At 38.8% G+C, this 24,030-nt stretch overlaps 6 protein-coding genes across 8 annotated transcripts; all 6 read left to right on the top strand.

Moving 5' to 3' along the window:
* Positions 1–778: 778 nt before the first annotated feature.
* On the top strand, positions 779–4,513 carry LOC118436253. Of its 2 annotated transcripts, XM_035853919.1 has the most exons (5): positions 779–1,945; positions 2,050–2,114; positions 2,204–2,601; positions 2,698–2,775; positions 2,892–4,513. In XM_035853919.1, exons 3-5 carry the CDS (start codon positions 2,329–2,331, stop codon positions 4,446–4,448), a joined length of 1,908 nt encoding a protein of 635 aa, XP_035709812.1. In that variant the 5' UTR covers positions 779–1,945; positions 2,050–2,114; positions 2,204–2,328; the 3' UTR covers positions 4,449–4,513. The 2 variants fall into 2 exon arrangements, with proteins under 2 accessions (XP_035709812.1, XP_035709811.1); XM_035853918.1 differs by having other exon boundaries at positions 779–2,114.
* LOC118436254 lies at positions 4,423–6,169 on the top strand. Its single transcript, XM_035853920.1, has 7 exons — positions 4,423–4,434; positions 4,507–4,647; positions 4,709–4,882; positions 4,954–5,176; positions 5,257–5,274; positions 5,335–5,650; positions 5,713–6,169. The coding sequence occupies exons 2-7, from the start codon at positions 4,638–4,640 to the stop codon at positions 5,902–5,904; spliced, it is 933 nt and encodes a 310-aa protein (XP_035709813.1). The 5' UTR covers positions 4,423–4,434; positions 4,507–4,637; the 3' UTR covers positions 5,905–6,169.
* A 2,600-nt stretch (positions 6,170–8,769) lies between these two features.
* On the top strand, positions 8,770–13,828 carry LOC110852060 (transient receptor potential channel pyrexia). Its single transcript, XM_022100032.2, has 14 exons — positions 8,770–9,931; positions 10,008–10,253; positions 10,402–10,629; positions 10,740–10,958; positions 11,037–11,232; positions 11,318–11,449; positions 11,557–11,743; positions 11,843–12,196; positions 12,270–12,359; positions 12,446–12,532; positions 12,668–12,728; positions 12,818–12,984; positions 13,071–13,228; positions 13,323–13,828. Exons 1-14 carry the CDS (start codon positions 9,628–9,630, stop codon positions 13,525–13,527), a joined length of 2,634 nt encoding a protein of 877 aa, XP_021955724.1. The 5' UTR covers positions 8,770–9,627; the 3' UTR covers positions 13,528–13,828.
* A 203-nt stretch (positions 13,829–14,031) lies between these two features.
* LOC110852330 lies at positions 14,032–15,388 on the top strand. The gene is made up of 5 exons (XM_022100369.2): positions 14,032–14,419; positions 14,527–14,620; positions 14,704–14,804; positions 14,872–14,990; positions 15,082–15,388. Exons 1-5 carry the CDS (start codon positions 14,192–14,194, stop codon positions 15,176–15,178), a joined length of 639 nt encoding a protein of 212 aa, XP_021956061.1. The 5' UTR covers positions 14,032–14,191; the 3' UTR covers positions 15,179–15,388.
* Positions 15,389–16,292: 904 nt separating this feature from the next.
* Positions 16,293–20,747, top strand: LOC110852079 (transient receptor potential channel pyrexia). 2 transcript variants are annotated; one of them, XM_022100055.2, is made up of 15 exons: positions 16,293–17,101; positions 17,193–17,435; positions 17,510–17,740; positions 17,829–18,047; positions 18,119–18,317; positions 18,406–18,561; positions 18,653–18,716; positions 18,788–18,910; positions 19,011–19,289; positions 19,350–19,439; positions 19,535–19,621; positions 19,700–19,735; positions 19,813–19,974; positions 20,043–20,200; positions 20,300–20,747. In XM_022100055.2, exons 1-15 carry the CDS (start codon positions 16,861–16,863, stop codon positions 20,529–20,531), a joined length of 2,520 nt encoding a protein of 839 aa, XP_021955747.2. In that variant the 5' UTR covers positions 16,293–16,860; the 3' UTR covers positions 20,532–20,747. The 2 variants fall into 2 exon arrangements, with proteins under 2 accessions (XP_021955747.2, XP_021955746.2); XM_022100054.2 differs by having other exon boundaries at positions 16,294–17,101; positions 19,700–19,753.
* Positions 20,748–21,046: 299 nt separating this feature from the next.
* On the top strand, positions 21,047–23,493 carry LOC110852059 (vegetative cell wall protein gp1). Its single transcript, XM_035853970.1, has 7 exons — positions 21,047–21,383; positions 21,446–22,367; positions 22,485–22,586; positions 22,677–22,767; positions 22,834–22,925; positions 23,008–23,135; positions 23,211–23,493. Exons 2-7 carry the CDS (start codon positions 21,492–21,494, stop codon positions 23,296–23,298), a joined length of 1,377 nt encoding a protein of 458 aa, XP_035709863.1. The 5' UTR covers positions 21,047–21,383; positions 21,446–21,491; the 3' UTR covers positions 23,299–23,493.
* Positions 23,494–24,030: the final 537 nt, after the last annotated feature.

Here is a 24,030-nt window from a genome sequence, read left to right as displayed (position 1 = left end):
CAAGAAAGAAAGGACAATAAGAAATGGAGGCAAGATGCACATTTTCCCACGGGCTTCGTGACAGGAATGACTCAGAGATGTTGAGTATTTGCAAAGAGTTTCATAAAGCCAAAGTGTACTTGCACCCCGTAGTTACTCGCTATAAATATCGGCTTCTTTCCCGTTACTACTACTGCACCACACTGTTCCAATCACCCCTTCTCTTATCTTATCAATCTTCACCTGTGTCGTAGTAAAATCACATGTACGCATTTGTAAATGCATGAAGCATACTGTGGATGAAGTTCTAACCCTGCAGACTTATTACACCGCTTTGTAGCATTAATTTCACGACGTCACCGGTCAAAAAAATTTTTTCCTCCAAACTGGTCCAAAATAAAAGTCTAGCATGGGAATAGTATAGAAAAATTATTTTTAGCGTTCTATGACCCCTGGGTCATGAATTAAGGGCCCCTGAAGGGTCAAATAGCGTTCCCTGATAACCCCATGCAAATGGGGTATCAAATTAATCCCCTGGACCAGGGGAACCAGAAAAATATTTTTATAAATTTTTATGACCCTTGAGTCGTGAACTAGGAGCCCTTGAAGGGTTAAATATCATTCCCTCACAACTAAAGGCAAGTGGGGTATCAAATTAATCCCCTGGACAAGGGGAACCCAAAAAATATTTTTCTGGATTTTTTTGACCCTCAGGTCAAGAGTTAAGGGCCCCCGAAGGGTCAAAATAGTAACCATGGTAACCCCATGCAAGTGGGGTATCAAATTAATCCCCTGGCAAAGGGCAAGCATAAAAATATTTTCCTGAATTTTTTTGACCTATAGGTCAAGAGTTAAGGGTCCCTGAAGGGTCAACATAGTAACCATGGTAACCAGGCTTCATAGCCTGTCTCAGGCAGCATACTTATGTTTGTATAAACTGGTCCCTTTCTCATATACATATCTTTATGCACCATCTTGTTTGGGGAAGGATTGGGTTAATGGTTGGGGTGATGAATATCCCCTAAAAACTGATGCATTATAAATATATGAGGTGATGGGAGACCCCTTATCCTTGCTGGCTTCTCCAGTCGACATTTTGAAATTTAAGTTTTGGAGTTTGTACTTACTGGTATCCGCTCAATTATTAATTTTTAAAATTGAAGATGACGTTGCATAACTTAATTTATGGAACACTGTATGTGTTATATATAGTTCATTGTGTTTGTGGTAAAAGTTGCGCGAATGTCGATAAAATAGAAATAGATAAACAGGTTAAAGTTGTGTGTGATGAGACGGATAACCTGGGTGGATTGGTTATCTGGTTCAAGGAGACATTACCATCCAATTGCAGTGGATTTCTGATATGTAATCAAACGATGTGTATGGAAATTAATGAAACTGTTATGTTCTTCAGTGACACTATCAAAATTGAAGAAGTAGAGTATGAAAATAAAAAGATACGGGTATGGGGAAGTGAAAGCTATGTAACTTTTTATTTTAAAAGTTTCGTGGATGCCAGCCGTTATCTACTAAATAACATCACAATTTCAAACGCCAACCACACATTTCCATCCAATAAACTATCCGACTTAACTCAGGAAAAAATTAGTGACACTTATTGTAATATAGCGGCTGAAACGAAGAACTGTACCACCAAGCAAGCAGTAACTAAAGCTATTCAAGGCACTACTCCTCTTCCTTCTGCATGCACAGTTCTAATTCTGTGCAACCAAATATCATGCATCAGGTTCAACTACACAAGTCTCCTGCATTCAGCCTTCTTTGCCAGAAAGCACACGTTTATTCCTACCAACGAAGGTAAATTGCCATCTTGCTTTCATCTTCGTCAAGATGCATTTTTCCATCCTGGATCTCTCTGACGCCCACGTGGTATTATACTTTCCTTGGAGAAAGCTAAAGTTAAAAAGGCGCCAAGCGGATTACCTTTCAATCTCCCTGGATATAGGTAATTGGTTATTTTGGATGAGTTTTTTTATTTTTGAAGTTGCGATTGGAATCTTTATGAAATGATTCTTTATTAACATAATTTTATTATTGGTATTAATTAAGATATTGCGGGCCTGCCACCGATATTGAGAAGCAGGATGATCTCGGTGGCCCAATAAATGCTGTTGGTAATTGTTGCCCAATTTATGCTCATACACTAACCAAGTCAAATTTATGAAAATTAATTTTATAATTTTTGTGTTGATATTATTCACAGATGCAGCATGCCGCAAACATGACGTCGATTATTTGCTAGGGGTTCTACCATCAGAGGCAGACGAGGCACTTCTAACTACTGTGCAATTACATCGAAAAGATCTGTTCCCACTTTTTGCGGCCGCAATGAGTGCCAAAAAATATTTCGAAAGTCAAATTGGAGGGTCCTATACATCCTTCTTATATTTCTACCCAGCAGGATTTTATCCCAGTTTAACTTTGCATTTTGCACATGAAACGGTGTACGATAAAACTTCAGCAGGAACACTAACAACTGCTCGTGCCATCTGGGAAGGCCAAGCTCAGGAGTCAAAGTGGATAAGTATTCTGCAAAATATTTGGCTAGGGAGCTGCTACACGGTGGATCCAGAAACTAATGTAAATCCACCGCATATCGATGTAAGATTATATTTTTGGACTATTAATGCTAGCTCAGATTCATCGATTTATTGTCTGAGAGCACAGACGCATTTCATACAAGTTTATCACTTTTAGCAAAAACAGTCTGACATGAATTCCCTCGTCATGCCATGCTCAAATGTGGATGAAATGGACACCAATGCAGACGCACTTGTGAGAAATATTGCAACATATTTATAAATAGCAACGACCGCGGATGTTGTGGGGGACATCGTGAAATTGTTATTGTAGTAACAAGCTCATGTACGTTTTTGTTCTGATCAATACAGGAGGATGGTGATGGAGATGATGAACGTGGGCACTGTGGACAACGTGAAGAGTTAGGGGAAGGGTCAGCTCCTGGCGGTGAATCACCAATGGACACTTCAAATACAGAGTATGCATCCAAGAGTACAGAAGGTGAAGATACATGTGTGGGAACAGACATTTACCCAACGGCCCCTTACAAAGGGGGATGTAGGATGATTTTGAACGAATTTGCAACCAAGAATGATGATAACCAGATTTCGTTTATTGAACATGTTCGTATTTGCCCAAAAGGCGCTCGTCCTCCAAAAACTAATTCACTTAACGGATTCGTTGAAATAATCCTTGTGGGCGGGATGACTATCCACCAAGTAATGTACGCATCTTTCCAGAACAAGATCTTCTCAATCATACAAGAGAAACAAACTACGCAACGCAAAATAAAAAATTTCTACTTTGTCCTCGGATCGAAACAAGTTGCACCAGATATGTTGTTTTCTGACAGCCAGATTACTAGTGACCATCTCGAAGGAATCTTACCTGCCGAGTCATTGACGTACTGCATAATTTTACTTCACTTCGGACACAATCAAGGGCAATTTCATCAAGCAGTTCAATCTTTTTCACTAATCCAAAATGTTCCACCCGGCAGTGACACGGTAGGCTATCTCCCAACCCCCATAAACGACGAAAAGATGAACCTTATAAACGAGTTCATTCAAGATGTCCTAATTGTTGGTCCTCCTTGTCCGGATTCTGAGTGTGGATATTTCTATTCCCTTCTCAGAGCTAAAGAACAGGTATTGGGGGAAGGTGAAATGCGAATTCCTTTATCTGATGTTCCTAGACGGAATGATGGAACCAAACCTTACCTTAGTCTTTCGAGGTGCAGTCCTACGAGTTTTCCTATGCAACAATTAGCCTTTGAAATTGAGAAAGCAACACCGAAAGCGAAAAACGACTGTAAACAACCAAATACTAAACTCCCATTCCAACTACTTGGTGTTTCACTACAGGCGACAGCTCAAAAGTTAATTGTCAACGCCAAAGTATTCTTTGACAGTAACCAGGTACAGTGTGAAATACTAACAGGAAACTCTGTCACCAAAACTAGCCAGATTCTAGGAATTGGAGAGAGAACAGTTTATCAGACAATGGAGAATTACAAAACGAATAGTATAAAAACACCTGGTAAGAAACGTATTAGACCAACGCCAGTGATGGATCAGTTTGACGACTTCCGAACTGAGCACGTTAAACGAATCATTCATCAATTCTATGCTAATAATCAAGCACCAACAATGCATAACGTATACACAAAACTGATGGAGGAAGTCAAGGAAGAAGAAGATGGTCGGATAGCCCGAGGAGAAACTCTTACAGCGTTCAAATGTTCCAAGTGGACGTTAAGAAAACTCATTAAGCAATTAGGATTTAAATTCAAAACTGTTGATAAGCGAGCAGTTATCCTCATGAGATCAGACATCGTGCAGAAGCGATATGAATATCTGTCCGTAATGATTAAAAATCGTCAGTCCGAGAACCCACAATGTGTTGTCTACACAGGTTTGGCTGATTAAATATCAAAAATGTTTTAATTTAATTTAATATAATTATTAATGCATTATATTTATTCAGATGAAACGTGGGTCGATAGTTATGCTAGAACTGGAAAAGGCTGGGTTATTAATTCACCAAAGTCATTTCATGAAGCGGCTTTATACTCCTTCCAAAACCCGAAAATTTCTAGAGGACCACGTATCATTGTGATGCATGCAGGTTCAGTTCAACTATCCACATTAAATAGGAAATTATTTCAAAATAATAATTATCTTCACAGGTGGAGAGGATGGATTCGTACCTGGCGCTATGAAGGTATATCCAGTATCAAAGAAGAAAGTCCAGATGGATTACCACGCAAACGTTAACGGTGTCGCTTACATGGCTTGGTGGAAGGATCTTAATCAAAAGATAAAAGATAATTATGGTCCATGCATAATTGTTATTGATAACGGTAATATCATCCAATAATTTGTATTTGTAAATTCCATTTTAATTTGAATTTCATTTATTTAAATTTGTCAGCTCCGTATCACAGCACCAAGGAAGCCCCAAAATCTACATCCCGAAAACAAGAGCTATACGACTGGCTGAATGATAATTTAGAGGGCCCTGAAAAGCTGAAACTAAAACCTGTAAAGCAAATGAGACGACCTGAATTATGGAAAATGGTTCAAGACCTTAAAAACGGAAATGAATATTACATTGTGGATAAGGAGGCATTGAAATATGGAAACACTGTTGTCCGGTAAAGTTATTTTCTATTCATGGGTAATTTACTAATAATTTGTAATATTTATTTAAACACTGTATTTACGTATTTTCCAGATTACCCCCATATAACTGGTAAGAACTGGTAATCATAGGTAACGGTAATAAGAATATTCATGTAATAACTATTTTTAGCGACTTGAACCCAATTGAGTACGTGTGGAAAGACATCAAGCACGCAGTTAGGGCTGCAAACACACAGGGGACCGCTGAGTTTGCACAAGCTGAGGCTGAGAGAATTATGACAACATACACAAAGGAACAATGGCAGAAACACATCAAACATGTGCACCGGTTCGTAAAACCAAGATTCGCTATTATGGGAATAATTCGCAATTTCTACATTATTATTGTAAATAGATTGGAGGACGAGTATTGGAAAAATGATGGACATTTTGATGACTTCCTTGATGACTTCCAAACACGTGTAGCTTCAGCCAACCCCATTCGAGTGAGTTCTTGGTGACAGTAAACTATTAGTAAAAAAATACATAACTTATACATAATATACAGATTACAGCAGCAGATGATGTGTCTGACGACGAAGATGAGGACCCTGACGATGTTGACGAAGTAGTTGATAGATTCCGAATGCAAATACACAATGATATTGAATACTCACAGGCTGAGGAAGAAGAAGACTTGCCTGAAGAAGAATGTGCAACTTCTAGGAGGAGATTAACCTTCCCACCAGAATCAACCTAGATTTTAACTTCAATGGATTCAATACATAATAAATATTATAAATAGTGAATCCGATTTGTACATAGTGTTAAGAATTATTATTCATTAAATTTGTACGAAATTTTCAAAAATATGCCTACCCCTCTCTACTTAACATTCTTGCAAAACTGAAAACTTTAAAATAATGTCCCGTTTAGTAAAATACAATAAGTTATTATTTGACCCTTCAGGGGCCCTTAACTCTTGACCTATACGTCACAAAAACCAAAAAATATTTTTCTGATTCCCCTGGTCCAGGGGATTAATTTGATACCCCATTCACCTTAGTTACCATGGTTACTATGTTGACCCTTCAGGGACCCTTAACTCTTGACCTATAGGTCAAAAAAATTCAGGAAAATATTTTTATGCTTGCCCTTTGCCAGGGGATTAATTTGATACCCCACTTGCATGGGGTTACCATGGTTACTATTTTGACCCTTCGGGGGCCCTTAACTCTTGACCTGAGGGTCAAAAAAATCCAGAAAAATATTTTTTGGGTTCCCCTTGTCCAGGGGATTAATTTGATACCCCACTTGCCTTTAGTTGTGAGGGAATGATATTTAACCCTTCAAGGGCTCCTAGTTCACGACTCAAGGGTCATAAAAATTTATAAAAATATTTTTCTGGTTCCCCTGGTCCAGGGGATTAATTTGATACCCCATTTGCATGGGGTTATCAGGGAACGCTATTTGACCCTTCAGGGGCCCTTAATTCATGACCCAGGGGTCATAGAACGCTAAAAATAATTTTTCTATACTATTCCCATGCTAGACTTTTATTTTGGACCAGTTTGGAGGAAAAAATTTTTTTGACCGGTGACGTCGTGAAATTAATGCTACAAAGCGGTGTAATAAGTCTGCAGGGTTAGAACTTCATCCACAGTACCCCCGGTAATAATTTCACGCGCAATACGACCCGTTCTATTGGAAAGGGTTACATAGTTGGAGTTGAAAGACGCAAATTTGCTTTAGGCATCTACTCATAATGACTCATAATGAAAGTGCATTTCAACTGACTGACTGACTGAGGAGCTTACCTGTGATGAATACAGTGAAAGAGTGTGTTGTGCGTTTGGATAATGAGGCTTGTTCTCATGTTATCTCATCTTTCCCCGTCACTTTGGCTTTATCAAGACATATATTGTCTGACTTTAGGGTTATGAATCGTCATGTCCGTCTGCAGTCTGTGAGTCCGATCGACTTGATTGGATTATTATAAATTATGACTCAAGTTCGAATAATCTGGTTGACCGGAAGAACTCATGTGCGATTTGCACCAAATTTTCTGCACCAAGTGTACGTCAGATCTAATTGTACTGCTGATGGCATAGATCATGTATATTAAGGCTCATGGTCTGCTCTGCCCATTTATCTGAGGAAATGAATAGCTCAGGCTATGTAAAACTGGGACTGTAGATTTTCATGGTTCAATCTTCCCCAATCCTATTTGAGTGACATAATGTATACCGACTGGAAAACTGTGTTGCTTTATTTTTCTGTAACTCTTTGAACTAATACCTGCAGGCCGGTGGCAATGAAATGCAATTTATGTCACATAACATCACTGTGTGTGTAGTGGCTTAAAATTTATGTTTATACATCATAATCACAACTACACAATACGACGTGTAGTAAAAGTCTGCCTGTAGCAAAAAAAGCATAGCACGAGATAATGATATTATTGTCATAGTTGTTAACGCTGAAGACAAAAGAATCCAATCGTGCACAAAAATACTTGCAATAAACACACCGCAAGATGCTGACTATGACAGCCTGTCTCATGCTATTTACTGCTTTTAATATGTCGTGCACTAAGAATTAATCTTTAATCAATAGGAAATGGCAGGTAATTCATTGTACAAGTTATCCGACTGGGGATGCTTGGGTTTATGCAAATTCATGTTCAGGGATGGGTCGGTTCGTTCAAGAAATGCTAATTTGCCATTTGGTTTCCTTTTGACATCATGCAACGTGAATGAAAAAGCCAATAAAGCGCAAATGATGAAAATGGCTTTGATAAATCCACATGATGCCTCCTTCGCGTATTTATAACATATTTATCTAATCCTAAACACGAAGCGAATACAAATAAAGTCGTTACAAGGTACATATGCCATTTCCATAATCAAAAAGCAAGTAAAAATTTTAGCAAAGTAGAAAATAAATCTCATTGAGAAAATATGGCTGTACTAAGAGCATCATTATAAATAATGTGGTTTTAGGGTGAAGACTCAACGTCGACTTACGATACGAAGGGTTGGTGAAGTTATATGAATGATGGACATTTTAGTACAAGTGGTTCGATTTTTTGCACCCATATTTTCAAAAGATTCCCAGCCTGTCTGTGGTTTCCCTAATCATGGAAAAAATGCACAAGATTACTTCATTTTCCCATTTGTCTAAATCTACGTTGTTTTTTCAGGCTTGTTTTATGTGCAAATGTCAATCAAGTGCATAGGTCGCTCCCAGCTTATTTCTTCGAGACACACGTGTACATATGTACGTACATACATATTTCCTCGTAAAACTTTGTGGAGATACCCACGACTTGGTTCCGACGTGAAGCGGGTTCACGAACCATAATGTGAGTGTTGAAATTGATAAATGACAAGTACTCAATTCATCTCGTTGTTTATATTATCATGTCATCTTAACAATTTTGTGACCTCGGAGAAACGTGTAATTTTCTACCACTGACTTGCTGTGCCATGTAAAATGTGCGAATCTTTTACGACACAGAGTTAATGCAAGAGCAAGAAAGATGAACACGCCTCAGCACACTCTTCCCCTCTCGTCCCAGGAGTCGTCCCGTATCATTCTGCCGTCAAACGCAGTCCCAGCAACAACTTCCTTCCGGAAAAGAGTGAGACGATATTGGAGAGTGGACTTGGTGCAGCAGTGGATGGCAAAGTAAAGTCAGGATGATTACATCCATTAATACTCCACCACGACGACTGGTTTCATTAATAGTTGGTTGAGCATTACATACATATTATTCCGCATCTTTTGCTGCTTCACTATTCACCCAACGACCACCGACGCAGAGAGGAAAATCGATTCATGCAAGATCTGCGTGTGTTTCTGTGCGATAGTGCAATCCACATAAAAAATGTCAACGAGAAATTCATCCATCCTCACTATGAGATCAGAAATCAACAGCATCAGTGGTGAACTGGAATTTCTTAGCGATTAATTATTACTCCCAATAAGTGCAAAGCATTTAGATACGAACAACTTGTGTTGTTATTGAAGTATATATTGCTACTTGTTACACCCGGTCAAAAGTTTAAATATATTCACAACAAGGCGTTACATTGTACCAATAAGTTTATCCGCATTTAGTACGAAGAGACTTGAATTCTACATGTTTTCAGAAACATTGGATAGTGCAAATAAATTGCATTCATTTACAAAAACTCGCATTGAATATAGTTATACATTTGGAGAGCATGGGGTGAATCAGAGTCGTCGTATTCGCAACTTGGCAAATCTGCACATATTCTGTATACCAAAGGGAAAGACCAAACCAAGACGAAGGTATTCATATCCATTCCCCAGTGTCGTATGGCATTAGCTCATTCCGACGCCATTTTGGAAAAGAACTACGACAATTCACTAGCTCCAAGAAAATCCTATACCTTCAAATTCATCTCACTGGATATTTCACTGTATTTTCACCTGAAAATGATGAAAATAAGAAATAATGGGAAGTGATGAGGATTCCGTACGAGAAAAACTACTTCCAAGCAATATTTTACAAATAAATCAAAGTGAAAGTGAATCTCAAACACAAAGAGTAAGCATGAATTCTGCAATAATACAAAACGAGAAGGAAGGTGATAATAATAAAAGTGAGGATCTGGAAGAAGGAGATCTGCGACTTCATGATTTGGTCTATGACCCCGATAACATTGAGGAAATTGAGAATTTGGTGAACGAAGAGCCTAAATTGGTCTCAGAAAGAGACAATGAGGGTCGTACACCTTTACACACTTTAACCCTCGCTGGTAATTGGTTACCCCAGTTTAAATACCTTGAGTAAATTCATTGACATAAATAATTTACTACGTATTTCATATTCAGGTGACGAGCAAGCTGTCGAAATTGCAAAAATTTTGTTGGGCGTGATTGAGTCGGAAGAAAACTTGTCGCTCATCAGCATTGATCGCCAAGAAGTATTAAATCTCCAGGATGGAGATTCCTCTAGCGCTTTGCATTATGCGGCCCGAGGTCGTCAACCAGAACTTGTCGCGGCCCTTGTACGATGGGGTGCAAATGCTGGGCTGAAGGATGCCAATGGAAATTCAGCACTGCATCTAGTTTCAGAAGGTAGGCATGATCATGAAGACAGAAATTCTATACATTTGTATAAGAGCATCTTTTCACATTAATGTATTTGATGAGTTTCCCACCCATCTCTAAGTGTACCATTATTATTTATCGAGGTCGTTATAATGTTAAATTCATACCTACACAGGAAACACAGAGAAAGCAGTAGAAGTGGCAAAAATTCTACTTTCGAATGATCCGAAAAGGACACAGATCAACTCGGTAAATAACAATGAGCACACACCCCTTCACATGGCAATTGGGAAAAAAGCTCCCAAAATGGTCGACTTTCTCCTGCAACCAGAAAACAAAGCTGATCTGACGGTGAAAAATTCCATTGGGAGAACCGCACTTCATTATGCGTGCTCTGCTACAGGTTGGTTTGTTACACTCATATTTAGGATAAAATACATGTACAGTCAACAGTACGAGGTGATTTCCTTGTTATGCGTATCTGTTTATGCATAAGTATTTTGATGTGTGCAGGTGAAAGTGAGAGTGCTTGTGACATTGTGGCATCTCTTTTGAAGAGATGCACAAAGGCACAACTTAACCAAGTTGATTGTCGTGGACGAACCATTTTACATTTGGCAGCTCTGAAACGATTACCGAAAATTGTGAAGCTTCTCATGACGGACGAGAGGATAGACGTTGCGAAGACGGACGATAAAGGTCGTAGCGCCCTGCACTATGCAACTGAAGACGGTATATTATTAATGTTTTCTGATTAAAATCCACCAATTTACCCCAATATTAAATCTTACTTAAATCCGGCTATGACAGGCTGCTACACAAAGGGACACTTGTGTGTCGAAGCTCTGATTGATCGAGAGTTTCCAAAGTATGGAGATCAAGTTCAGTACCTATTCAAGACGGAAGATAACATCCAAAAGAACACGCCTTTCATGTATGCAAGCGTCAACTGTCCTGCTGCAACTATGCAAAAATATGTGGATTTGTGCCCCAAACCTCAGTACTGGTGAGATACAAATCATTCATTGTATAGCTGATTTGTCTTTTTGACTTAAATGGCCTAACAAATAAACGGTGATACATCGTGATAGGTTGTCGAGTATCTACATGACGCTGATATACAAGAATTCACCATTGGCCTTAAAACCGTTGATGGACAAGGCCTTTTCCGAGGATCAAAACGACACCCAGGAAGGAGAGGATGGAATCAATACCGATTTTGGGTGGGCAAAATATAAAGAGCTTTGTCATTTTCATGCCATCGTGATTTGCATATAATGTTAAATATATATAATTTGTGTGGGAATAAAATTTATCTGCTTGTTAAAAGGTTGATCACTGGTTACGTTGATCCAGTGGAGATTATGCCTCAGCAAGAGACCAAGTATTTGAAACAGGCCCAATGGTGGAGTTATGATGCTCAACGCGAAATTCTCCTACATCCTCTGGTGCAATACTTTGTGATGAAAAAGTGGCAAAAACTTCGGTTGATCATTTCCTTCTGGGTATTGTGGCAGGTAGATTAATAAATATGAACGTTCACTACAAATCTGCATTATTGTGCCATTCCTGTAGAGTAATTGATGGAGTATATTGTTTTTTTCTCGTATTTACAGCTAATTTGGTTGGCAGCATATACGACTGTGAGCCTATCCTTCTACACCCCCAGGGCGGATGGAAACCACTCGTCCCCTGTTCACCTTGAGGGTGAAAGTCCAAATTCTGGTGACGATAATCGGAGTGGTAGTGGGACTCAAGCCTTGGCACTTTTGGGGTCGGTGGTGATGTTGGTGTATTTGGTGGGCTCCGTGGTCAACGAGTGCTTTGAAATGTTCACGATCGGATCTGCGTACATCCTCAGTCTGACCAATATGCTCCAACTCGTGCAATGTGTCTTGGGCTTCATTGCAATCTATCCAGTTTTCACTGGATGGGATGAGCCAGCAACTTGGATGAAGTACACTACAGCCGTACGTCAAAGATATTATTCCATTTGAGACTGGTTTTGTGTACGTTATTATGCATTTCTCCGTTTCTGTTAAGATTGGTATCCTCTTGGCTTATACGCTGAGCATGCGAGACATTGGGAAGCTGCACAGTGAAATTGGACTCATTGTCGAAGTTTTGAAACAGGTTCGAAATGCCGACTTATTGTCCAAATTAAAGTTTGTTGACATGAAAGAAATACTAATATGATTGCATACTACATACATATTTAGGTTCTCATACAAATTGTACAAGTTCTGGTGTGCTGCTCGCCTCTATTGATCGGATTTACAATCGCCTTCATCATAATCTTTGACGAGGTACATATGCTTATGACATAACGAGTCTAAAACTTAATTTCTATCGTTTTACTTCATAAATACATTTTTCTGAAAGTTTGAACAATATTGACAGACTTATGCATGCCCTTGATTATTTGACAATCTCATTTTCAGGAGGAGTCATTAAACAGCAGCTTCCCTGGCCCTATTGTGAAAGTTTTGGTGATGATGACAGGTGGTCAAATGATTTATACAATATTGCTCGTACTTATGTCTCATCCAAAACTAAACCAATTAATATGATGGTAAACTTAAATACGTTAGGCGAGTTTGAGTACAACGACACATTCAAAGATGACGATGGGTCGCAAAAGGTTCCAGCCAACGCCTACATTCGGATCATCCGACTCATCTTCTTTCTTGCGTTCCTCATATCCATCCCAGTGGCATATTTCAATCTCCTCACTGGTTTCGCACTGGACAAAGTCATGGTTCGTTGCAAACAGTAATTAACTACTTAAATTCACACGATGTATATATTTCATAATGTACGATATTTAATTTCTCTAATTTTCAGGAACTTCGTGAACGAGCAAAGGTTGCTCGAGTGGCGAAACAATTGGAGCACATTTACTTTATCGAGTCCATTCTTCTCAGTTTCCGTCCACTCAGAAAAATATTCTCACACGCCTCCGTCGTCTCATTCCTCCGACGGCTCAACGTCACTTCCCAATGGTACACACAATACAGCTAATTCTCCAAAATTGGTACATTAGGTTTATTAGTCCACTCTCTCATGCATGCGCATTATTTTGTCGCCCACTGTCAGGTTCAACACTGAAACTGGCCCCCAACTCAAGTTCGAAACACTAATCAAGGAAAGGATCCGAAAATCTGAGCGCAACTTTAAGCATGCGACTGGTTTAAGGCATAAGTTGTGCCTCCCATTCCGATTTTGCCAACCTGGTCTGCCTGAAGAAGTCATGTCGCAAATCTACTCCCTTGCTTCACCCCCTCCTTCGTCCTCCTCGTAGGAAAAATGTGTCAGATCCTATGTACTTATCACCGAATCTCATCCTCCATCCATCCATCAACGCAACGCAATGCAATCTCTTTCGTACTTACTTTTATGCCCGTTGTGCAATTTCAACTTGTTTCTCAACCATTTTTACTGTTTTAATCTCATTTGAACCATTTGTTGAATTAACCGTTGACAGTAGTATTACTGTTTGCATAAGAAAATGGAAATTTGTGTAGGCTATTTATTGCAAAAGAAACTATATACTAACAAATACAATAGCATGAAATATTAAAAGTTGACTTACATACATGAAATTGTTTGTTTGTACTTATTGCATAGAGTTCTTAGCATAATAGCACGGGTGAAAGTATGGAGCGAGTAGGATGTGTAGGAGAAAGTCGTGGCAGTTGGCAGTGGTGGTGGTGGTGGATTATTACATCATCGTGATCAAGGGCAGCAAGATTTTAGAAAGGGAATTTGCGTTACGGGCGATGATTTCATGTGTGGTGGTGGTTTAACATTGCATGCTGGCCGGCAAACTCAACTGGGCAACCCTGAAAAAAATTCTTAGCTCATCAACAAAACAAAGCTCAATAGTTTACAATATTTACAAATTACAAGCTAGCTGTGTGGAATATTTTTGTATTTTTTTGTAATTTTATGATTTTCACTAGTTCATGATTAGACGTGCTTTATCATCCCACCATCGCGATAAAGAGAGTAAATTTGGGAGGGGGTATGAGCCCTTGTTGCCCAGTGAAAGTCACGAATCTTTACCAGTTGGTGACAATTCCTCGTCTTTCAATTACACCCAAGAGGAGGACAATATTCGAAGGAAAATGCAAAATCAACTGGGGTTTTGCAATGGGAGTAGTTTCAGAATAATTAATGTGGGAGATGGTTCCGTAAGTTGAATTGTAAATAAGCACGTTTAATATGCTGCACATTGCACATTAAAAATTGTCGTTGGAAGTATTGTGATTGTAATGTACTTCTATATATATAAACGCAGAGTATGGAGGTGGTTGGAAACAAATTGATGACCAGACCCAGGTCTGAAGACCCTGACAAAATAAATTTCCAACTTTTTAACTGCACTACCACAGGTTGGTACACTACTGATTCGGGAAGAAGACCATACTTTCTCTATTATGAAAAATAATGCAGGTTATACTGTTGATTTATGTAGCCAGTGGCCATTTCGAAATAAGCTCTCATTACCAGAAGCCAGGAGCAATTGCCAAAATGGTGTGGGATTTTTTACCACATCGTGGTACTTTAATACAAAAGGTGAGGTTGATGCTGAAACATACTTATTTTTAAGATTCAAAATCATATTAGTATGATCATTTTGTAGAGACAAACAAAATCGGCTAGAGGAAATCAAAATTGGGCGTCTGAAACCGTGCCTGGAAAGGAAGCTTCATACTTTTTGATTAAAGCTCCTGAGGGAACTCACTGCCTTCAAAACATGGGGTGGGTATTCTGACCAATGAAAAATATGTTATATAGAAACTGTGCTCCATTTAAAACATTTTAATTAACACATATTTTCTATTATTCACAGAGTTGAGAAACAGATTATGGTGGTTGAGAAGAATGCAACGGCAATTGCAAATACCATGACCCAATGGAAACTTGAATCAGTGCAGCCACGCCTATGACATTATTTAAACAAGTGTATTTGAGAATTTCGTCAAAGTGATATTTTTGTACTAGTTAAACCCTTCGAGTTGTTGCCGTCAGTATTTTAATTAAAAAGCGCATTGTCATAATGGTGCTCTTCCCTAGTGCTGCATATTACTTATGTACTTAAGATTATCAAACTTTTATATTGCAAACACACAAAAATAAACCAATTATTACACATCATAGTGAAATCTCCAAAGGTTGACATGCACAATTTAAATCATAAAAGAAACACCATATCCCATCGTATCATAAGTAAATATAAGTAATATATATATATATATCCTTGAACGTAAACTTTCTATATTTGTTACGTAGTATCCCTTCGTTCCAACTGCCATACATCATTGGATACTGAGTCCAAATATGCATAACATATAAAATATTATTCGCATTTTGTGTAAAGTTCGCGTTAATCACTTCTTCGCAGAGCAGCATTAGCTTAGCAGTGAGTGGAGTAGACAAATGCAAAACACGCAACTTGCCTCGTGCTGCTGCTTTCACCCTTTCCTGGCTCTCATGAAAATCACTCTCGTCTCTCGCATGCATATTACGCATTTTGTACGTTTGGCTGACACTTTGTATTCACGCTCCATCACGCAGAAAATGCTTTATTTTTAACGTATAACAACAAGCAAACTACCACTTTCGCAGTTTCGCATGTGATTGCAATTAAATGGTTTCTAGAGATTTGTTTTCAAAACTTGCATGCATCGCCGAGTCTGCTGGCTATTGCAGTATAAACGCACGCATATACGCAGCCCCCTGATCAATCCAGTCTTGAACTTCATACACTAATAGTCCAGCTTTCAGTGTGAGTCCCTACATTATATACGCAATTTGAAGTACCAAGTAAGCCAAACAATCTTCCTCCGGCGTTTTCAACCCAAGCATTTGTACTAGATTTTTACATGCGCAAATCAAGAATATGCGTTTGAATCCCTGATGTTTGATATAAAATTGTATACGAAGTCATAATAGCGTTGAGCATTAGAGATAGACTCGGATTTTTCAGCTGGACATTGTCCATCCAAGCTGGAAGATGCATGAGATCGGGTTCACTGTTCTCGGGTGAAACGGGTGAAAGAGAGGAAGTTTGTCTGATCTTTATGTATGGAGCAATTTTTAGGAGCATGCTTCGATACTATAATCTTTCTTCGCAACATAGATCTAGAGACACATTATTGCTTCACACTTTAAGGATAAGATAAGCAAAGTTACAAAAAAACGTGGGGTGAGATTGGGCAGATATCACGAACAAGTCGTTTGGTGGATTTGTGGCCGAGGTTCTTGTTTGGTCGGGTGGTGGCTGAATCACTGTGAATTTGAGTTGACTATGAATTGTGCTAGTGAGAGTGATACGTAAGAAAAAGTCTTGTATTCCTTCCTCTCGTTTATATGTGTGTGTCACTAACAGACGCCATATTGGCGAATTTGTATATTCTGGATTACATCACTGCTAAAAATTTTACACAGATAATAAATAGTTGTATATTCGACTTAATGAGTCAAATATTCAATAAGACTTTCTCCCTCCATCATTCATAATCTGAGTGTTAGTGTTGCAGTTTTACATTTACAAGAAATTTGTTGAGATTTAGAAATGTATGCTCCTTAAAAATTTGGAGCAGGTGCTTTTTATCAATTCCAAAAAATAATGCCAACTGAGGATAACTCTGTGACAAAAAAGTTACTTTCACCCTCCAGTGACAAAGTGCACTTTGAGAACGAGATGGGTACTTCGTCTATTCAGCCTGAGGCTGATCTAAGGCTTCACGATGTAGTTTATGACCACGAAGATGTTGACGAAATCCAGGAATTACTGGACGAAAATCCAGACTTAGTTTTTGAAAAGGACAATGAGATGAGAACTCCCCTTCACACACTAGCAATTTCTGGTACAGAACGAAATTCTGCTTTACTATTTAAAGTTGTTGAAAAGAGGTGGTTTGAGATTTTGGGTGTTACCATTACTTTAATTATTTGCAGGAGATGACGACGGGGTAGAGATTGCCAAGATGCTTTTGGGTGTGGCGGAGGGAAGTGATGGAGAAGTAAAAGACGTTGAGCGGAAGGAAATTTTAGAAATATCGGACTCGAAGGGTTACACACCTCTTCATTACTGCGGAAGAAACTGGCTCCCTGATTTGACTGAGGCGTTCTTGAAATATGGCGCAAATCCATTGGCAAAAGATTTGCTCGGAAACAGCCCACTTCATTACATTTGTGAAGGTCATTAGCCATTATTACCTACATAACTAAACACATCCCGACATAGTATTAAATGTGTGTGTCACGTTATCCAGGAGACACTCCAAATGCCATAGAATGTGCTAAATTGGTACTTGCCAATGACTATGACGGATCTCTTATCAACGCCAAAAATGAGGACGACCATACTCCTTTGCATCGGGCGGTGAAAGAACAGGCCGTTGAGATGGTGAAATTGTTGCTGAAGAAGGAACATAAACTCAAAATTCCTCAGTGCACAAGTAAAAGGGGGCAAACCATTCTGCATTATCTCTGCCAAGAAAGTGGTACGATGTGAAGATTTTAACAATAAATAACCGAACGGACACAATTAATGAACAAATAACTACCATGATATTTTTCTTGATTTTGCAGGTCAGACGGAAAAATCGTGTGAAATATTTGCCGCAATTTTGTCTAACAGCGATTCTCCCTTGTTCAATCTTGAAGATGAGGGCGGGCGAACTCCTTTGCACATCTCAACAATTAGACGGTTACCTAAAATTACAGAGATGCTCAATTCTGAAGAAAGCATGAATGTGCTCAAAGTTGACAAAAGGAAGAGAACCGCATTGCATTATGCAGCAGAGAATGGCATGTCTTTAAATATTTTTTGGATTGAGGGTTGATTGAAATTTCCATTTATGGGTGATCGTTTTATGTAGGAGCATATCCAAATGGTTCCAGTTGCGTTGAATCTCTGCTTAGCCGCAAATTTAAAAGTGCAGAGGTCAATAAATTAATCTGCTACTTGTACCAGATGCGAGACGACAAAGAGAACTCTGCTTTCATGTATGCCGCACTTAATTGTCCTGATGAAATCGTTGGGAAATATTTGGCCAAGATTCCTGAACCTCAGTTTTGGTGCGTACTTTGTTGATTTGAATACTTATACAAGTTACACACATGATAAGTACGTATGCGCAATGATTAATAATTTATAATCGAAAAGGATGAGCGAAACAGAGATGCTTTTGGTATATAAGCAATGTCCGCGCGCCATCAAGAGTTTGATGGACCGTGCTTTCTCCGAGCAAGAAACGCCTGTAAATATTAAACAGGAGTCCAGGCAGGATGAAAAACAGGATGCCATTATGGTGGATTTTGGGTACGTTACACTGCTCATGGCCATTCATTCGTTGTCAATATTTGCATTTTTTCTTGGATATATCAGTCTAAGTACTCTGTGTATTTCTCAGACCAATAACTGGATACAAGGATCCAATTGAACAACTCCATCAACAGGAGACAAAATATCTGAAGGTATACATGAACGATTGTTTATGGTCATTGTTTTAGTGTTCATTTTCAAAAATTATGATTTTCATTTGAAGAATGCCTTGTGGTGGGACTTTATCACACAAAAGGAAATTCTGACCCACCCTCTCGTCCAGCTTTACGTTGCGAAAAAGTGTCAAAAGCTGAGACCAATGATTTATGGTTGGATTGTGTGGCAAGTGAGTCGAGATTTTGTCCACCTCTCACATTGTAGTTGTGCCATTAAATGGCGGATGTTCTTTCTGAATTAATGCAATTCAATGCTGGAACAATTTTTAGGTAATTTGGTTAGCAGCCTACACTACACTGATCTATTCCGTGTACACCAAGGACTTACCGTTTACCATTCTGACATACATTTCTGCCTTAATTTTCCTAATTTACATCACCATTTCTCTCGTGAATGAGATTTTTGAAGGATTGACTGTCGGCATAACTTACATCATCAGTTGGAGCAACGCTTTTCAACTGACTCAGATATTTTTGGGTGTGGTTACCATTTGGCCAGTGCTGACCAGCAACTCTGAACCCACGACTTTCTGCAGAAACTGTGCAGCAGTAAGTTGGAAATTTTATCATAAATTTTAGAAAGTTTGTTTAATTTGTATGCATATACAGGCTGGAATCCTTCTCGCGCATATTCTAAGTATGCGAGATTTTGGAAAACTGCATGAAAAGATTGGATTGGTGATTGAAATTCTGAAGCAGGTAAAGTCAAAAATATGTAGCAATAACTTGGCATTATGGTCAATAAACATCTTGTGCTGTGTATGAATATATGTCCTTTTGGCTCTTTGTGGCAGGTTGTTTTTGAAATATTAAAAGTCTTGTTGTGCTGTTTCATGCTCGTGTTGGGATTCACGCATTCGTTTAAAGTTATATTTTTGGATGTGAGAAATAATAATATGCATATTAATTAATTGTTCAATTTTTCATGTAAATGATAAATGTGAATATAATTTATATAGGAAGAGTCGCTAAAGACGTCATTTCCTGGCCCTCTGGTGAAAGTCCTTGTTATGGTGAGTGTGGTGATGGTGACTCTGAAATTCATACCATTTTGTGCATCTTATGGTTTTAGATGACTGGCGAATTTGAGTACAATGATACGTTTAAGAAGGAGAACGGTGCCGGAGAAGTTGAGGATGACACCACCAAACTCGTTCTCTTCCTTCTGTTCCTCATTTGCATACCTGTGGCGTTCTTCAGCCTTCTTCAGGCCTTTGCCTTGGACAGAGTGATGGTATTTAACAACGATGCTTAAATTATATTCAGTTGCAAATCGAACGTTGCACTCGTCTTTTGACACAGGAGCTGAGAGAACGTGCAAAAGTTGGGAGGGTAGCAAAGCACTTGGAGCACATTTACTTCATTGAGACCATTCTCCTAAGTCTGAACCTTGTGAATAAACTTTTCTCCCCAAAAGTGGTCGTGGACTGGCTGAGGAAACATAATGTTACCACAGCTCGGTAAATTTTTGTACACAGATTTTGTCCATCAATTCTCTTCCTTTGCGCCCTACCAATGTTTATGGGAACAAAAAAACAATCGTCTCGGTATGTTTGCAGGATTGATGGGGAACTCCAATTCGAATTTCTCTTGAAAGAAGAGACTCATAAAAATATTGATCGGAGGACAGCAAAACAGCGAAAACTTGACTTTTATAGGGGCGTCAAAACCGTATTTGGGTCTGACATTGACCAGAACGTCAGAAGTGAAATATTTGCTTTGGCTTCTGAAAATTCTGCAGAAATTAGACGAAGGAGACAACAAACACTTTCAACAAGTTCCCGGAATTAAGATATAAATTATGGCTTTGAATTTATTTTGAATCTCTTAATTTTCATGTACTTATTCAATGATTTTGCATTTTCTCCAACTATCTGCTTGGGTATTGGTAACCATCAATTGTTGATTTATTTTAATTTACTCTACGTAATGCAATGCAATTATCCCTAAATAAAACTGTTTTCGTATGAATTTATCTAGCGATAAAACCACCTAATATTTTGAGAATAGACGTGTTATAAGTTGTGAATCATTTAGTGAAGGTCGCGTCATTTATCATGATGCTTACTTCATCTTCAGTTGATCATATCCATTCATGCGAAAACTGTATAGACTTTCACTACTCATTACTCTCAAGAAACTGTTGCAAATTCTCAGCAGAACAAACATCACACGATAAGAAATGTAGCTTTGTTAGATATATATAACTCCATATATAACTGATCGTGTGAACAAACATGACTCGACTGGTCGGCATTACGTCACCTTTTCATAGACACCACACAACCCTTTCATATTCATAGACGGCAGCGAGCGGCTAAACTGGCAATGGCAATACTTGTAAGATTTTAGACGAACTTGTTACGATTACACAGCTGAGGGTTGAAACGAAAATTCACATTCACTGCACAAAATAACCGATAATAATATTAAAATTGACAAGAAATGGCTGGAGAACAAGTCGTAAAATATTAATGCAATTAAGACTTCTATATATATAGTCTTTCCACGCAATTTTCTGTAATATGGGCTAATATTAAGTGCACCGTCGTTTAAGAAAGCTGCAGGACCTGGAAGTATTAAACATCATGCAGACTTCATCCACATCCATTATCTATCAATTTGGTGCTATTGCGAATAAATGTAAGCAACATTTATTTTGGGGTAAATGTTGTTTTTTGATATTTTACTTTGAAATGTTACAGGATTGGGAAAGACTGTTGAAAATTTCAAGTTGAAATTAGGAACAATATGTCGACTCCTCCAAGTACAACAGCATCGGAAATTCCGGTACAAAATATACCACCAACTAGTGCGTTATCAAATGACAGCACGCTGTTGCCAACTCCTGTCACAGGGATTTCCTCACTGCCGACGGTCACGACCACTAACCCACCAGCACCGCCAGTAGTTCCACCCCGTGTAAAAAGGAGAGCACCACTCCCACCGGGTGGACCACCACCAGCACCTCCTCCTCCGAAGGTGTCCACACCAACAACACTGTCAAGTACACCAACAGCACCTTCAGCAGACATTACAAAGGGAGTACACTTAGGATACGGAATATACCCTACTTCCCCATCAACAACACTTCCGAATGCACCAAGTGTACCCGTAAAAGTGCATCCGGGACCAACCCCCACTGCGCCATCATCCACAACTCCAACAATACCATCCCCTACAAAACCAACTGCACCACCCCCTTCAATTCCAACTGCACCACCCCCTTCAATTCCAACTGCACCACCCCCTACAAAACCAACCGCACCACCTCCAACAATTCCTACGGCACCACCCCCACCAATTCCTACTGCACCACCCCCACCAATTCCTACTGCACCACCCCCACCAATTCCTACTGCACTACCCTCCACAATTCCAACTGCACCACCCCCTTCAATTCCACCTGCACCACCCCATAGTCTCCCAAATGTATCAGCATCCTTAAGTGGTGTATCTCCATCACCGCCAATTTGCCGAGTTGTGCCAATTTCAACAAAGTCGACGGTTGAACCCACGCCAACAGAAACCGCAGTTGCATCCTGCCTGTCCTTGGCGTCACTTGTACTAGGAAAAATACCTTACACGCCTTTGCCAGTAGTTGAGCCAACGCCAACACTACCAGAAGTATGTGTATCATAAATACAAATATAGCGCACATACTATACTAGATATTTTACCAAAAGCACAACTAAATACATAATATGAGCACTGAATGTACATATGCATTATGAAATTATATAGCCGGTCGCCTCCCAGCTCAATCCATCCAAGCAACGGCGACAAAATTTGGCTGGATTTGAAAATGGAAATTGGTATAAAATCCGCAATGTTGGAGATAACTCTGTACGTGCAAATAATCTTTAAATTATATTGCTTGAGAACATTTAAAGTTCTATATTGTATTGCATTTACTATGAATGTGATGCATTACAGGTTGTGCATTTAAATCAAGACAGTAAATTCATTTGCATGGAAGAGGATGATGACAAATCAGACTTCCAGTTATTCCGAGCCATACAACAGCGTAAGTTCGTTACGTACACCTTATTTTTGATAGTGTGATATTAAACACCCGGTTATCATCCCACAGCGAATGAAGATTTTAGAATCACGGCCAAGAAATCTACAGAAAGTATTCAAGTGTGGGACTATCTACCTCACAGAGGACTTTTACTTCAAAAAGTAAAACAAGCTTCCCCTTTGCTACTTGATTTGTCTTTATTGCTTTTCATCTTAATACTGTAGCTGTATTTTTATTTTTCAGAAACAATCAGACAAGACAGATAAATTCACCCAAAATTTTAGGTCTGAAGCCGTCCAAGGTTTTAATTCACTTTATTTAATCCAGTCTGGACCATTACCAGAATCTCAACTTTGCTTAAAAAACATGGGGTATGGGAAAAATGTAGACAACTGAAATTATCACGAATATTAATTATGTATTAATAACTTTATGATAAATTTAAGAATTGGAGAGCAGATCAAACTCATCGAGAAGAATGAAGAGTCTGCCTCGGACCATTTCACCCACTGGTATTTAGAGCTACAAGAGTGAAAGACCCAATTCTTACATGAATCGGTGTGATTTATTAAGAAACCTCTTTATATTCTGCAATAAGACAATGAGACAAACCCGATGTGGCTTTAATATTCCTCATAACAATACTTTGCTGAGTTGCATACAAACATTTGATATATATGACAGTACTTACCAAAACCAACAATTAAATAATAATTGAAAATAGTTAAACTTGGTCTTAAAATCTCTCATTCCAAAAATCTGCATGCATAATCAGGTAACCCGTGGAAAGTAAAGTAGCACCTAACATGAAATTTACTCAGATGTTACATGTAAGTCCATTTCTGCAGTTATTTGCAGTGCGTTGTTCTGAATTTAGTTTTTCTACATTCGATAAAGCGCATATTCTATACCACACCCAAACCCACCGTCAGTTTTTGATCATCAGAGTAACGCACGTTGAATACTAATGGGGTTTGAAATATTAAAGACTGGGCAGATGGGATTTTCATGTAAAGGCGGTGAGTTATGGGGTGCGTCTGTCTAATAATCCTTTCTATCACCCTTTTTCCTGCTCATCGTAATCATCATCATTTCATATCCTACAAATGCTCGTATGATATGTGATGAAAAAAGAAAGCAGTAAAAAAGAGCAAATAATATCACAAGTCTCGAGTGGCATCCTCCTCCTTCCTTCGACTGCTGCTGCGGCTGCCAGTTTATTATCGGTGTTCACGTGCCGGTGCAAAAACTCATTAAATGCATCAT

Source organism: Folsomia candida, unplaced genomic scaffold (assembly GCF_002217175.1).
Source record: "Folsomia candida strain VU population unplaced genomic scaffold, ASM221717v1 Fcan01_Sc007, whole genome shotgun sequence".
NCBI lineage: Eukaryota > Metazoa > Arthropoda > Collembola > Entomobryomorpha > Isotomidae > Folsomia > Folsomia candida.
This window is presented reverse-complemented; position numbering and strand designations above follow the sequence as displayed.

Coding starts and splice junctions, on each gene's coding strand:
- LOC110852079 (XM_022100054.2), top strand. CDS start 16,861: ATGCCAACTGAGGATAACTCTGTGACAAAAAAGTTACTTTCACCCTCC. Junction 18,318..18,405: donor ATTCCTGAACCTCAGTTTTG/GTGCGTACTTTG, acceptor ATAATCGAAAAG/GATGAGCGAAACAGAGATGC. Junction 19,754..19,812: donor TGGTGAAAGTCCTTGTTATG/GTGAGTGTGGTG, acceptor TTATGGTTTTAG/ATGACTGGCGAATTTGAGTA.
- LOC110852060 (XM_022100032.2), top strand. CDS start 9,628: ATGGGAAGTGATGAGGATTCCGTACGAGAAAAACTACTTCCAAGCAAT. Junction 12,360..12,445: donor TTGTCGAAGTTTTGAAACAG/GTTCGAAATGCC, acceptor ATACATATTTAG/GTTCTCATACAAATTGTACA. Junction 12,533..12,667: donor TCATCATAATCTTTGACGAG/GTACATATGCTT, acceptor TCTCATTTTCAG/GAGGAGTCATTAAACAGCAG.
- LOC118436254 (XM_035853920.1), top strand. Junction 4,883..4,953: donor CATAATTGTTATTGATAACG/GTAATATCATCC, acceptor TAAATTTGTCAG/CTCCGTATCACAGCACCAAG. Junction 5,651..5,712: donor CTTCAGCCAACCCCATTCGA/GTGAGTTCTTGG, acceptor CATAATATACAG/ATTACAGCAGCAGATGATGT.
- LOC110852330 (XM_022100369.2), top strand. CDS start 14,192: ATGATTAGACGTGCTTTATCATCCCACCATCGCGATAAAGAGAGTAAA. Junction 14,621..14,703: donor TTTTAACTGCACTACCACAG/GTTGGTACACTA, acceptor TGATTTATGTAG/CCAGTGGCCATTTCGAAATA. Junction 14,991..15,081: donor CACTGCCTTCAAAACATGGG/GTGGGTATTCTG, acceptor TATTATTCACAG/AGTTGAGAAACAGATTATGG.
- LOC118436253 (XM_035853919.1), top strand. CDS start 2,329: ATGAGTGCCAAAAAATATTTCGAAAGTCAAATTGGAGGGTCCTATACA. Junction 2,602..2,697: donor TAAATCCACCGCATATCGAT/GTAAGATTATAT, acceptor TATCACTTTTAG/CAAAAACAGTCTGACATGAA. Junction 2,776..2,891: donor ACACCAATGCAGACGCACTT/GTGAGAAATATT, acceptor TGATCAATACAG/GAGGATGGTGATGGAGATGA.
- LOC110852059 (XM_035853970.1), top strand. CDS start 21,492: ATGTCGACTCCTCCAAGTACAACAGCATCGGAAATTCCGGTACAAAAT. Junction 22,926..23,007: donor GAGGACTTTTACTTCAAAAA/GTAAAACAAGCT, acceptor TTTATTTTTCAG/AAACAATCAGACAAGACAGA. Junction 23,136..23,210: donor CTTTGCTTAAAAAACATGGG/GTATGGGAAAAA, acceptor GATAAATTTAAG/AATTGGAGAGCAGATCAAAC.